Genomic DNA, 14,316 nt, shown 5'->3' with positions numbered 1-14,316 from the left:
TTAAAATTGATTTTCTATTGATATACGTTTTTATATACCGGGAATTCGAGAGCTATACGAGCTTTGTGCAGTTTCTATAGGAGCATTTATAAGCTTTGATTAATTCACTTTTGTGTTTTTAGTATGATATATTTCATGTACCTAGGGCATCTTCTAGTCGTCGCTATGCTATAATGCAGCCCAAGGGGCAACAAAAGCAATACGTAAGCAATTTACGCTTTCCGCTTGTTTCAATTCAAACAATTAAATGAGAAGAGGAAAAAAACACACACAAATAATTTGAGGCTGTTCATTTTTGTTTGCGGCACAAAAGTCTATAATAAGAAAGGATGCCCGGTTAGGCGCACAAAACCATCCCAAGAACAGGCCGCAGAAACACAAAAGCGCAGCCAAAGACTCGACGAGAATATATATTGAAAGCGGCGTAAAACAGCAAGCGCTAAGGCCGTAAAGGATTTACGGCTCAATTGTTGCGTGCGTGCCAGAAGCGGAAGCAGTGGGAGCAGGAGTGGCAGCAGGAGTGGGAGCTGTAGATGTAGCGGTAGCTGGTGTGGCAAGGGCGAAACACCCTCAAATATAGAAATGAAGCCCTTTGCACCCAGCAAGCGAACAAAAGAAGCGAAAGCTCATTCATTCATTCATTCACACACTCACTCAGGCATTCACTCATTCATTCATTCAGTCAGTCGAGAATGCTGTGGGCATGCAGCTATCCCCAGCTGCCCCCTGCAGCACCCAGCTGGGCTCACAGCTTGTTCGACTGGTGTTTCATGTAGACGACGGGGTGAGGGTCGCCTCACGGATTCACGGATTTGTTTTGCCTTTTTAAATTGCTTCGCTTCATTTGCTTCGGTTTCTGCTAAATGCAGAGGGATACGCAGGTCCAAAGATCAACAGTTTCAAATGCAGCATCGGTTCCCCTGCTCTACCCCGGCCTGCCCTGTACCGCCGTCTCCCGCTCCATCTTCATCTCCATCTCCATCTCCTCCGAACTGTGCTGGCCGTAATGAGCCGCGGTCGTGGGGGTTGACTGTTTTTGCTAAATTGGAATCGTGGCTGCGAAGCAACATTATTTTTCATTGGGATTACATTTTTATCGCCGCGTCTGACAGGCGGCAGCAGTTGGCTGTCGTCTAACCTCCGCCCGGCCTCACCATCAGCTTCAGCCTCGTCAAAGCGGGGGAGCGAGCAACGAGAGTAATTCAAGGCATTCGAGCGTGATTTTTGCTGCTTAATAATGAGCTTGTTTGGTTTATTGAAGCGTTTTATTGCTGCCCGTTGCAATGGGAGGCGTGTGGCCAATAAGCTCCATCAGCTTAGCTGACGGGGTGTGAATCGTCCCCACATCAGCATAATGAATATCATAATGAGCTAATGTGCCAAAAATGCAAAACGAGCTGGGATCACAAAAGCAACATCGGAGAGCATGAATCGACAAAATAACTGACAGCCAGACACAAATTGAACCTGACGGCTTTATCAATAAGCGAACCGGTAGACAGCTGCTCCAAGGGGAAACGGAAACAAAAACGAATACGAATACGAATACGAAAACCCGAACGGAATGAGATGCGGAAGTACGCCCTGTCTGCCCTGCAATGGCGCATGAATATCTGATTAGCCGCCCTCTGTCTGCCTAAAAAATCCGAGCATCAGTCGATCAATCAATCAATCGGAAATGTGTCCATGTCAGAGCGCATAATTGAATGCGATGCAAATGCAATGTATCCAATTTGTGCTACAGTGAAGACTAGTCAATAGCGAACGAATATACTGAAACTGGGGTAGGGCATTTCCAAGGAAATTCAACTCTTATGGGCCCCTCTTAAAGTCAGGACTTCCGACTATTGAAGTCAACTATGCAAAGGCAATGTTCTGGGTGACACAAAGAATCAGTGAACTATTTAGTTTAGTTGGTTGTAAAAATGAAAAAAAGTTCTTAACGATATAATTGAATTAATAAAAGCTATGAGAGTGAGTGAATAATTGAACGAACTCTTCACATTCTTCAATGAATGATGAATTGTGTTCTACTGAATATGAGCTAGTTCATTGAATCGGACTAAAACCACTCGTTTCACTAAACTAATCCAACTAATGGGAGTGATGAATAAAACGAATGATATTCATGAACATGACCATTTGAACTAGTTCATCGGATTGAATAGAACCGTCAGCTTTTTACAAAGCCCCAGCTCCAGTTTAATTACTTAATTTGAGTTTCCCTAAAGCAATTTATTATAATTTACAGCCAGCTCTGAGGCTGTGCCTCTCCATTCCATTTCGCTCCGTTCAGTTCAGTTCAGTTCAGCTGAGTTGCCCTATTCAATCTGTCGTTTGTGGGAGCTAAGCTGGAGTTAGACAGGTTGTGGTTAATGTTATTCCTCGCAAAGACAACCGTGACACAGCAAACAATAACAACAACAACAACAACAACATTTCGAGGAAGAACAACAATTGAGCGGATGCTCAAATTGGTGCCACGTGCCCCCATTGTTCAGAGAGAGAGAGAGTCGGAGAGAAAGAGGAAGAGGGAGAGAGCTGTAGCTAGTTATAGTCCAAGTCTTGGCCAGATAATGAAAAAAGGATAATAAATTGCATTAGACGCCGGGTGCAGGGACACAGGACGCGAGACGCGGCACCACGCCACGCGTGCTGTGGTTTAGGTTGGGGTTGATGGGTGTTTAGACCGTTTTGCTTTTATCATGATTGTCGTAAAACCAGTTTTATTAATAACATTATGATTGCCATAAGTAGACGGGAACAATTCAACAAACGGATGACTCTATCCCCCTCGATCAGGTCTACAATCATTTTGAATTAGTTGCTGCTCTTTTTTATACCGTGAAGACAGGGTAGAGGCGTACTAGGCGGGGTAGTGGCGTACTGTTGGTAGAGTGGTAAACGCTCGGGTATCTGCCAGTCGGTCACTGCCAATTCGAGCCTACTTATTTGTTTCCTCTGGCATTTGTCATCGGATACATGAGTTGTGTCTGGGCTGCTCTATCTCACTTGACTAATAACGGAAATTGCCGTCTCGCTGGGCAACCGGAAGTGCTTACACACTCGACTTACAGTCCAACGAGTTTCACTTTAAAGGACATTCCGAAAATGAAGCCAGTGGAGGCTGAGTGTTGGGCTAAGTTGTGCTTGGGCCAGTTCTATTGCGTTGCCGATAGCAGATAGCGGAAGCCAATAAAAGCTTGATGGGCGTTCGCAAGCCGGATTTAGATAGCATGGGACCTTGATAGCTAGATAGATATGTAGATAGCCGGCAGCCTACGGGCTATTGCTCGGTATGTCATGCTGTCCGATTAGCTCCCAGCGCGAACGACAGCCTGCCAAGGCGTGCGATAAACCCTATTCTGCTGCCCTACTGTCAGTCCAGATAACCGATAGAGACTTACATTTTCTCTGGAATCTAGCTGAACACTTGAGTATGACAGTGATTAACTAGTTGTTCCATTTAGTCGATATCGAAGTCAACATCTTAGATTAGCGCAAAGAACAACACATTAGTCAGTAATTGTTATTTACTTACTTATAGCGCTTGATTCACCCTCGTGCCTGCGCAATTTCAAATATCACAATTTATTTTGGGCAGTGTATTTATAGCCCATCTAATCTAGACACCAAACATTTGGTTTCAGTTATGTTAATTTTTGTGTTTTAAAGGTATTCCTGAATCGTTATCTAATGACGTTTCCTTTCAAATTTCTTTGCAGGATGGAAAGACTCGATACTATCCATACCCAAGAAATGGCTCTCCACCGCGGAGTCTGTAGACGAATTTGGTTTCCCTGACGTGAGTTAACACAATTTTCGAATTTCTTTGCAGTTGACTTCAAATATTTGCTCAAGGCTCTACAAACTTGCTACTAGACTAATTCAAATACAAATACAAATACAGAGAAAGAGACAGAGACAGAGACGGAGTCGGAGACGGAGAGAGTGATAGAGACACACGCATAGAGACAGACTAATCCTGTTTGTTATAATTACAAATGCAAATAACGAGCGCTTTTGTATGGCAACCGTCGTCCTCTGGGGCAACCGGAACCGGGCACCAGACCCAGCCAGACAACCAGTCCACCGTACTTGTAAACAAACATCCCAAGGCCCCCAGCCGCAGCCCTCATCCCAAGCCCCGTCCCACACTCACCTGTAAAAGCACAGCAGCAACCCCCGAAAATACAGACACATACAGAGCTAGACAGAGAGAGAGGGAGAGAGAGAGAAAGGGAACAGGGAGAGAGGGCGAGTTGGACAAAAAAGAGAGATGTGTAGCAGCAACTCGACTTCTGTCTGAGTCAAATGACAAATGGAAAAGTTTCTGCATATTATAACTATTTCCTCAACTAACAGAGATATGCAAGTTTAAATACCCTACAAAAAATACAGAAGTAATAAACTTTAAGTTAGTTTTAAGTCTGAAACTGTACTAGAAGCATGCCTTTGGACCATTTGATACTCTTAGGGTATTTCAACTCAAAACATTCGAAGGAAACCATATCTAACCATATCCTTAGTAGCCGATCTATCTAGATGAATAGGTGCCCCGATTCACTTGCCTTGTGGATCAGCGATATTGCTAAAATGCGTATAAATACGACACACGGAAAATCAAATTTGATTTTAAACAAACTTAAGTTAAGTAATAATAAAGCCCACTCTAACAATGAGCAAAATAAATGCAGATCAACAGCTTACTAATTTGCAAGCAATGGAATGTTTCTAGGTTTTTATTTTAAGTTTTATCAAATTGGAAATTATTTAAATCGATTTTTGACTTGACGCGATTCACGAATCGATTGTGAGCTCCGCACGTTGTTTGCCCTTAAGAGAAATTGTGTGTGTTTGGCCACTAGGGATTCGGATGCTCAATGCTCGAGAGCTCAGCTGAGCAGAGCTCTTGATTCGAGTTGTCCGTGACTTGGCAAAATGCCGTGGGGGAAACCCAATGTCAGATTCATGCCCGTTCCCCACATTTCTTGCCCTATTTCCAGCATTTTTTTTACTTCTCGTTTTCTTTTTTGTGATTTGAAATTCGGGTCCCTGGGGTCTACGCTTTTTGTGTCCTTGCTTTTGTATTCTAACTGCCATAATGTCCCGCATATAAATGAGCTACGACACAAAAACTTTGAGCGCAAATACAATTTGACCGAAGCGCCAAAATATAAAAAGAAGGAAACGAAACGAAACGAAACCAAGAGAGAAAGTATGTGAACCCTTTTCTGTCTTTTCTACTTCTTCTTCAGACTCTACCAAAGATACCTGTCCCACCGCTGGAGCAGACCATGGCCGACTATGTGCTCGCCCTGGAGCCCATCACGACACCCGCTCAGTTGGAGAGAACCAAGGCCATCATCAAGCAGTTCGTGTCGCCGCAGGGCCTGGGACCTCGACTGCATCAGTACCTGGTGGATAAGCGCGAGGCGGAGGATAATTGGGTGAGTTCTGGTGCCAGATTGACTGACAAGTTTGACAACTGTTTGAGTGATTGACTTATAACCCGGCTGGTCACGAATACACAGACTCGTATTGAGCTCTAACTGATCGATCACGATTGATAACTGGCTGAGGCGGTGATTGACAGTGACTGAGTCAGTGTTAGATTGACTCAATAGATAACCGATAAGCAGACTGATCGACTAGCTAACGGCGACTGTGATGGGCGAGTGATTGATTGATGGAGAGGCAAGGCATAAATGATTGTATGTTATTCTCATATTCTCAAGAGAAACGTGACACATTTCTGATGATGAACACTAACGAATTCAACACGATTGATCACGATTACCAACTGATTGAGCGCCTGAGAAACTGTCTGTCTGATTGATCAACTGACTGTGCGCGCGCGAGTCCGCGAGAGTCATTGTCTCTCGTAATTTTGACAGTGGGTAATACTTGCACACCTGTGGGTTTCTATGCCATTGCACTGTGAATGTTTATTCAAATCCTACATCAATTCGCGCACTCAATTGTACATATACATTAATAGTGGTTAACGGTATACATATATAGGCATATATATGCATAGGTATACGGTATACATATATAGATCGGTTATTCAGATTATTCAACATATGGCGGTTCAGGGACGAGGGTGCCGACTGTTGGTTCTGGAGTAGGTGGAGCGGGTACATTGGGATCGTTGGGAGATGGGGGCTGTGGCACAAAGATGGTAGTGCCGGTTGGCAAATCGCCACCTGGGAGGGTGGTCTGGCCGGGAGCCGCTGTCGTATCACCCGGTAGGGTAGGCGCTGTCGGTCCGGGATTCGCTGTGGTTGGCTTCGTCGTGCCTGGTTTGGTTGTCTTGACAGTCGTACCACCTGTAGTCTTAGATGTTGGCGCTGCTGTCGAGCCCGACGGTGCCGTGGTGCCACCAGAATTGATTTTCTCGCACTTGAGGCCCAATTTATTCTGTGAGCACTCAACGGCGGGTATGTAGTTGGCGCATGTGGAGCACTCCTGCAGCACATAGCTGAAGTAGCTCCTGGGCGGTTCGCATTTCAGCAGCACAGGCGTGGGCTTGGCGGTTGAGCTGCCTGTGCTGCAGGAATAATAGGTGGTTGGGTCTGCGTAGTTGGGCAACTTGATGCGCGTATTCGCCTGGCACACGGGCACAATATTCTCGGTGTAGACGGGTGTGGGGCAGTTATCCTGTGCCTGGATGCCAATGGCCAGCAGTCCAACGACTGCGATTAGAACTGAAAAGCAGATGGATCCAGCATTAGGCCTGAGGAGCGTCTCCTGCTTCTGCCATGCTTACCTTGTTTCATTGTTGCTGTTGCTGTTGCTGCTGCTGCTGCTGCTTGAGGCGTCTCGCTGCTTTCCTATCGCTGCAATCACTGCTCTAGCCCTGCCTGGGGCAAAGCCTTTTATGGCCCGATCGGCGAGCTGTCAAAGACACCCGTAATCAGCTCGAGCAACACGTCTAGATTAATATTCTTGTTGCGCTTGTCATTCTGCCAAAATTAAAAGTGAATTGAAGCCGCATTGCGATCGCACGCCCATGTAACCTGGGTAATCTATGCCATATCTGCCCTGGTCCGATAAGAGCCAAACAAATTTTCACTAATTATTGAATAATCGTTCAAAGCACAGTGTGCACACCCTTAACCATGGCACTTAGCATAGCCGAGCCCGAGCAGGCCAGCGGGGCAACAGCCTCTCTGTGCAGGGTAGCTCATATCTACAGTATTTCCCCGCGTGTTCGTATCACTTGACTTTATTTCTGTATTTCTTCGGAAATACACAGAAGAACGGAAGCTCTATAGCGAAATTCCATTTGAGGTGATCTTCCACTTAATTGAACCCAAGGATCGAATGTTCGTTCGCTAATGTTCCGATAACGATAGCGAGCCATTGCTCAACAGCGCGTAATTATGTAAGCACAGCCTCGGATTGCGAGCAACTAGTGAAACGGGAATTGATTACATTTTCTATATAATCGATGAACCTCTCGCGAAGCACATGAAAGACTTTACGCCATATAAGATAAGGCCTTTGAATGGAGAACTAAGTTATCTTCGATTTAGTTATTATTATTATATATCAAATAGCACTTATTTACTCGAACTACTCTCAGTATATGCTATAGCTGTTAAATATGATTTGTATTTGACATTTGGAAGTGTCCGACATTTTGATTTATTGGGGTATGAAAATCGTTTTATAGTACAGTAATTATAGAGTTGCCGACAAGCCGGAACAGGGTAGCTGCTGATCAGTCAACATTACTATATAAGGATATAGTACTAGTTGGCAAAATTACGTGATATCTGCGAGTGAGCATGCATCCCAAAAATGGAAGAGGTATCTACTAGTCTAAAATGGCCTACTATTAAAGTCTTAACCAGTAGAATTTGTCTCTTTTACGTTCAAATATAATAAAACAACAGTGCATACCAAAAGTGTTCAGTCTTCCTGATTGAGGGAAAACCAACACCAGCAATATTCATATACAGAAAGGTGTCTATGCTAGTCGAGCATGCCTCACAAGTAATATTCGCACATTGCGAAGTATCTGCTAGTCGAGCATGCCTCGCTAGTAAGGGCATTTCTTCGCATCTGAAGGAATGCCATCAGTCGTCATATTATTAACTACAGCTAATTAGTTAGATGGCATCCTCATAAGTGCGAGGTATCTGCTAGTCGAGCGTGCATAAAGTAGTGAACATTCCTAGGCTGAATTCTTGGCATGTTCCATTTACAATTATTAATCAATTAAAAGTGTTAACTGGCATCGATATGTTCCGACAAGGTCAATTAGCTAATTGATTCATTCAGAGACTCACCAGAGACTCAAGTATGTGTGTGTCCGTATGTGTGCGTATGTGAGTGGATGGGCCCCATGTTATTTTGGAGTCACATACTCCCCAAAGCCATAGACAAGAGGAGTTATTTGTGCAGTTAGATATTTATTTAGTTGTTATTTTAGAGTTCTGAATGAAATTCCGCTTGCTGAACATTAATTTAGTTGTCGACTGGCTCCGGGAAAGGGGGTGGAGCGAGGCGTTAGGCTGAGGGCTTGGTGGATGGCTTCTTCTGGGCCTTGTTGGGCGGCGTTGGTTTCTTACCAGCCTTGGGCGGAGATGGAGCGGCGGGCTTCTTGGCCGCGGCGGCCTTGGCGGGTGTTGGGGCTGAGCTGGTCTTCTTGTGGGGCTGTGGGGCGGCGGGCTTCTTGCCAGGCTTGGGGGCATCGAGCACAACGGTGGGTGGAGTTGGTGGCTCGGTGGGTGGTGTGGGGGGTGTGGGATCGAGTGGCGAAGCGTGAACGACCTGCATATGCTCCGGCTCCAGCTCGTGCTCGTGGCCGAGCATGTGAACGGGTCCATTGGGAGCCATCATTGGTGGCACCTCGTTGACGACGTGCGTGGTAATGGGCGCATCGGTGGGCAGCACATCCATGGGTGGCGCTGGCACATACAGAGCCGGCGCGGCGCACTGCTGCAGCACGAAGGTGAAGACCTCACCGGGCGGACAGTGCACGGTCAGCTGGTTGCCATAGATGCTCTGGCAGACGTAGTACTCGGAGTTGCTGAAGTAGCTCGGCCAGCGTATGCCCACCTCCTCGCGGGTGCACTGCAGCTTGTAGTCGAGGCGCGCTTGCGCCAAAGCCGCCAGGCTGAGCAAAGTAAGAGCGAACACTGCAATCGAGATTGAGAGCAAGATTGATGATTGATTGAGTGATTGTGTGATTGTGTGATTGATGACCAAGCTGTTGCTCACCTTTCATCTTGTTGGGGCTGCGGGTTGTCACTGGGTATCCGTCTGGTTTAGATGAAACTGCTGTACTGATGTTGTCTAGTTGCCCTAGGCGTTTTATATAGTGCATCTTATCGCAGATCTGCGATCTCCCAAATGTGATCTCTGTTCTGCCTTATCAGTGTACCCTTCGCACTGGGCTCGATAAGAGGCGCACCCAAGCACCCAAGCAGCCAAGTGCCCAGCCCCGATGTTGTTTTTTCCAGCTAATTAAGTTTGTATCTCGTGTGTTAATAATGCGCTTTCCATGTACTCCACTCCACGCCACGCCACGCTCCGACAGGCCTACTACTACTGGCTCAACGACATGTACATGAACGTGCGCTTGCCCTTGCCGATCAACTCGAATCCTGGCACCGTCTTTCCGCAGCGCCACTTCAGGACCGTCCACGACGTGGCCCACTTTGCGGCGCGGCTGCTGGACGGCCTGGTCGAGCACAAGGAGATGCTGGAGAGTGGACAGCTGCCGCAGGAGAGGGCTGCCTCCAGGGAGAAGAACCAGCCGCTCTGCATGGCCCAATACTACCGCCTGCTGGGCTCCTGCCGTCGTCCGGGCGTCGAGCGCGACTCCCAGTACTTGCCCAGCCGACAGAAGCCCATCGACAGCGACGAGGACCGCCACGTGGTGGTCATCTGCCGCAATCAGATGTACTGCGTGGTGCTGCAGGCCAGCGATCGCGGCAAGCTCACCGAGAGCGAGATCGCCTCCCAGATACTCTACGTGCTCAGCGACGCGCCCTGCCTGCCGGGCAAGCCGTTGCCCGTCGGCCTGTTGACAGCCGAGCCGCGTTCCCAGTGGGCCGTGGACCGTGAGGCGCTGCAGTTGGATGAGCGCAACCAGCGGAACCTGGAGCTGATCGAAACGGCGCTGGTGGTGCTCTGCTTGGACGAGCCGTTGAACACCAATTTCAATGCACGCGGCTTCAGCGGTGCCACGCCCAGCGTCCACACCGCCGGCGATCGGGATGAGACGAACATGGCTCACGAAATGCTCCATGGCGGAGGCAGCGAATTCAACTCGGCCAATCGCTGGTTCGACAAGACCATGCAGGTGACTTTACCCCCTCCATCCGCTCGCCTCACCTTCAGCTAACCTATTTATCATTACGAACCAGCTCATCATCTGCACCGACGGCAGCTGGGGCCTCTGCTACGAGCACTCGACCTCCGAGGGCATCGCTGTCGTCCAGCTGCTGGAGAAGGTGTACAAGAAGATTGAAGAGCATCCGCAGGAAGACAACGGCGTGCCCCAGCATCATTTGCCGCCCCCGGAGCGCCTCGAGTGGCATGTGAACGACAAGTTGCAGCAGCGCTTCGTCCAGGCTGCCAAGTCGGTGGACCGGGCCATTGACAATCTGGATTTCTATGTCTATCGCTACAAGGGCTACGGCAAGAACTTTGTCAAGTCCTGCCAGGTTAGCCCGGACGTGTACATACAGCTGGCCCTCCAGCTCGCCTACTACAAGTGAGTACCGCAAGCTAAGGCAAAGCAAGCCGAGCTGCCGTGGATCCTTCGAGATCCCTTTCGCCAATATAAGGAATAAAGAGTAATTCGTAACGCTGTTATTGCCTTTCAGACTTTATGGCCATTTGGTGGCCACCTATGAGAGTGCTTCCACCAGGCGCTTCCTGCTCGTAAGTGTTCAGCTGTCGATTGATCTATCGATCTATGCTCTATCCATTTGTAACTCCCCTTGATTTGGCAGGGTCGTGTGGATTGCATACGTGCTGCCAGCACCGAGGCGCTGGAGTGGGCCAAGGCGATGTGTCAGGGCGAGGGGGCCAACGTTCCACTGGAGAGCGACCGCGAGGAGGACGAAGAGGACGCTCGCAAAGTCAAATTTAGCATTTATAGCGTGAGTATTCCCAGTCCAGTCCTAGTTCCATATGGGTAACCGCTCTCCTTTCACAGAAGGATCATCTGCGTGAGCTGTTCCGCTGCGCCGTCGCCCGGCAGACGGAGGTGATGGTCAAGAACATTCTGGGCAACGGCATCGACATACCACTGCTGGGGCTGCGCGAGGCCTCTGTGGAGGTCACTGGGGAGCTGCACGAGCTCTTCACGGATGAGTCCTACAAGATATCGCAATGCTTTCTGCTCTCCACCAGCCAGGTATCCAATCCGTCGCACTCTCTGTCTCATTGTCTGCCACCACGCACCGAGCACCTTTCATTCATTCTATTGTCTCTGCACCACATTTGTCTTAATGCTTAGCTTTTGCACCACCAAGAACAGCACCAGCACCAGCACCAGCACCAGCACCAGTACCTAAAGCACGTAAGCCACTTAGCTTTAAGCTGCTCCGCCATCCGACTGCCCTCTGATATGATCTTGAGTGATCTTCGTGCTGTTTGGCTCTTCCGTACGCAGGTCGCCTTCACTACGGACAGCTTCATGGGCTATGGCCCGGTCACGCCTCGGGGCTACGGCTGCTCCTATAATCCGCACCCCGATCAAATTGTCTTCTGCGTGTCCGCGTTCTACGACTGCGAGGATACGAGCGCCTCTCGTTATGCCAAATCCCTGCAAGACTCGCTCGACATCATGCGCGACCTTCTGCAAAATTAAATGCAATATGAATAGTGGAAAATGGAAATTGGAGCGTGGATGAGATTTAAAAAATGGGACGTGATACGTAGACGTGGAACGTGAAACAGGAATGGAATGCAGCGAAAAGACAAGGAAACTTAGAAAACGAAGCGGAACCAAAGCATACATATCACATCGGCTTCAAAACTAAATGATAAATAATGAAAGGTGGAACGGACGAAAATGAAACACAACAAAACAAACATATCAATAACTGTACCTTAGCAAACAATTTGTCCAAAACAAATATATCCGCAAGGAAATCCCAAACTATACAAATACGATAAAAAGACGAAGAATAACTATTTCGGTTATACCGACTATTAAATACCCTTGGAGAGAGGAATGGCGATAGAAGAGAATCATATGAACTTGATCTATGTAGTTAGGTCATATTGGAACTATAAGGTATAGAGATCCGATTCAGGTATTCATACACAACCATTCATATTCAACCACACCCCATCCCATGAAACACTCTCCTTGTGACTAAAGCCAACATCGACTACCTCTGCAAGGGTATCAAAAGTAACCTATATATATGTAAACAGTAGTTAACTAGCGTCCACATGACGTCATCTGTTTATGAGCGAAAGAGAATATATATATAATATATACTGCTAGTGTTGTAAAACTCATTTCAATCAACACCATTCCGGTTGAGCGAAGCCACTCAATCTAAAGTCAATCATCTGTTAATCCCTCTGCTTTCACCCAAGCTAAAAAATATACTTAGTAGATGACAAAGAGAAACTCTGGTCAATTAAATGTTTTAGAGCAATTTTATGCGCAATCGTTAGTGCTGTTAAATGATTCAAATAAATATATATACATATGTGTTGGTTAATTATGCAATTGATTGTTGTGTTAGCTTAGCTGTGTTAGAGCTTTCCCAAACGAATTTGAGTGAGCAGTACACTTTAAAGTGGCGGCCAGTGTAGTGCAAGTAGAGGCGTCCGAATGAAGTGGCCTATTGGTGTGGACGCCACTGTAGCGAGACACTTAAATAGGCCAAATGCCAGGAACAGACCCAGCTCACAGAGGCGCCACTTTCTATTAATACGAACCTGGTCTATTGATACGGACGCCACTGTAGCGTTCCGCTCAAAAGTATGCAATACTTTCTATGTTATGTTTGCTATGTAGAGAAATGTTATGAAAATTATTGAAATTAGAAATTATTAAATGATATCCGATATAAACATATATATATATATATAACTGTTAACTATCTTTCTGTTGCTGTTTCATACAAAATACATATACTTGAATATAGGCACTATCTTAAACTATATGCTTTACCTAATTATTGTTGCTGTTAATGTTTGTTTTACGTAAAAACTAAAAGAAGCGAGACAAAAACAAGAATAGAAAATCATTGTACGTATATAGACTTGAATTGTAACAATACATATCAATAAATTTATATAAAGTATTTACCAAATGCAAAACATATCAAATAAACGAAACGAATATTAGATATATCTATATATACACATATATGTATGTTTACCCATAACTGTTCTATGGCTAAAAGATAAAAAGAAAAATAGGAAATACTATATACCATACTATATACCATGTTATACACAACTGAAAATTCTTATATATGAAAATGTTAAAGCGAGCAAATGCATATATTGATAAATACTCTAACTAGTTGCTGTGTTCATTGTTGCTATTATTATTACTATTATTATTATTAGTACTATTATTATACGTGTATCTGTGTTAAAAGCGGTTAAAGAACAATCCCAATCTACAGCTGTACTACAGACCTAAGTTCCATTTGAGTTGATTGTTAATGCATGCAAAAAGAGATCACTAAAGAAAAATAAATGAGAATTGACTCGAATCCTTATCTGACCTATATATAGAAACATATATATATACATATAGATATATGTATATATGTGGATAGGTGGGGTATTTGTCATAGTTGCCTGGGTTTTCGCTGGTTTCTAAGAAAAGTCGCATATCCAATATTGCGTTCGTGATAAGCCACAATCCAGGAGATAAGCTTTTGATTAATTTTTTTGGGTTTATTTTGAGGAATTAATTAAAAAGCAGAGCAAAAAAAATAGTTTCGTTGAAGCCCATAAAAGACGCAATCGAACTTCTGCTGGAAAACATTCCGCACTCAATTGTCCATCGAAACACAATGAAGCGTAAGTCTCGTCCGTCATTGGGCTAAGAGAAAAGGATTTTAAAGGATTTCTTCAATTTGCAGTTCTCCACTTGCTGCTGAGCCTTTGCCTGGCCTTCCTGCTGTGCGCTGCGCCGCTGATCCAGGCACAGACGGTGCCACCCATTCCAACAGCGGCGCCAACACCACCTAACGGTATCGGTAACGGCAACGGCGATGGTAAGGTTCCAGCGCCCCCTACTGTGCCAACCACCGTGGAGGCACCCCCAAGCAGCACTGCGTACCCGAATTACGCTGGATAAACGTAGTG

The 14,316-nt window shown here is 46.0% G+C and overlaps 3 protein-coding genes across 3 annotated transcripts; 1 reads left to right on the top strand and 2 right to left on the bottom strand.

The window, feature by feature from the left end:
• Positions 1-5,921: 5,921 nt before the first annotated feature.
• On the bottom strand, positions 5,922-6,927 carry LOC115563404 (uncharacterized). Its single transcript, XM_030386289.2, has 2 exons — positions 6,773-6,927; positions 5,922-6,710 (listed from the first exon to the last, which is right to left on the bottom strand). The coding sequence occupies exons 1-2, from the start codon at positions 6,780-6,782 to the stop codon at positions 6,076-6,078; spliced, it is 645 nt and encodes a 214-aa protein (XP_030242149.1). The 5' UTR covers positions 6,783-6,927; the 3' UTR covers positions 5,922-6,075.
• Positions 6,928-8,403: 1,476 nt separating this feature from the next.
• Positions 8,404-9,374, bottom strand: LOC108659625 (uncharacterized). Its single transcript, XM_018112628.3, has 2 exons — positions 9,235-9,374; positions 8,404-9,152 (listed from the first exon to the last, which is right to left on the bottom strand). The coding sequence occupies exons 1-2, from the start codon at positions 9,338-9,340 to the stop codon at positions 8,521-8,523; spliced, it is 738 nt and encodes a 245-aa protein (XP_017968117.2). The 5' UTR covers positions 9,341-9,374; the 3' UTR covers positions 8,404-8,520.
• A 213-nt stretch (positions 9,375-9,587) lies between these two features.
• Positions 9,588-14,263, top strand: ChAT (Choline acetyltransferase; the record flags this gene model as incomplete). The annotated part of the gene is given in 8 exon segments (XM_018112622.3): positions 9,588-10,037; positions 10,040-10,321; positions 10,386-10,735; positions 10,848-10,905; positions 10,977-11,126; positions 11,183-11,383; positions 11,642-14,028; positions 14,091-14,263. Coding segments are annotated over 7 exon segments (1,689 nt in total), but the record flags the coding sequence as incomplete, so codon positions are not given.
• Between the last annotated feature and the right edge of the window lie 53 nt (positions 14,264-14,316).

The sequence above is a fragment of the Drosophila navojoa genome, chromosome 2 (genome assembly GCF_054131105.1).
Source record: "Drosophila navojoa isolate 15081-1374.11 chromosome 2, UAZ_NAV_1.0, whole genome shotgun sequence".
Classification (NCBI taxonomy): domain Eukaryota; kingdom Metazoa; phylum Arthropoda; class Insecta; order Diptera; family Drosophilidae; genus Drosophila; species Drosophila navojoa.
This window is presented reverse-complemented; position numbering and strand designations above follow the sequence as displayed.

Bases quoted from the DNA above. Each gene is read 5' to 3' on its own strand.
- LOC108659625 (XM_018112628.3), bottom strand. From the start codon at position 9,340: ATGCACTATATAAAACGCCTAGGGCAACTAGACAACATCAGTACAGCA. The intron at 9,153-9,234 runs GTGAGCAACAGC...TCTCGATTGCAG, and splicing joins CAGCCCCAACAAGATGAAAG to TGTTCGCTCTTACTTTGCTC.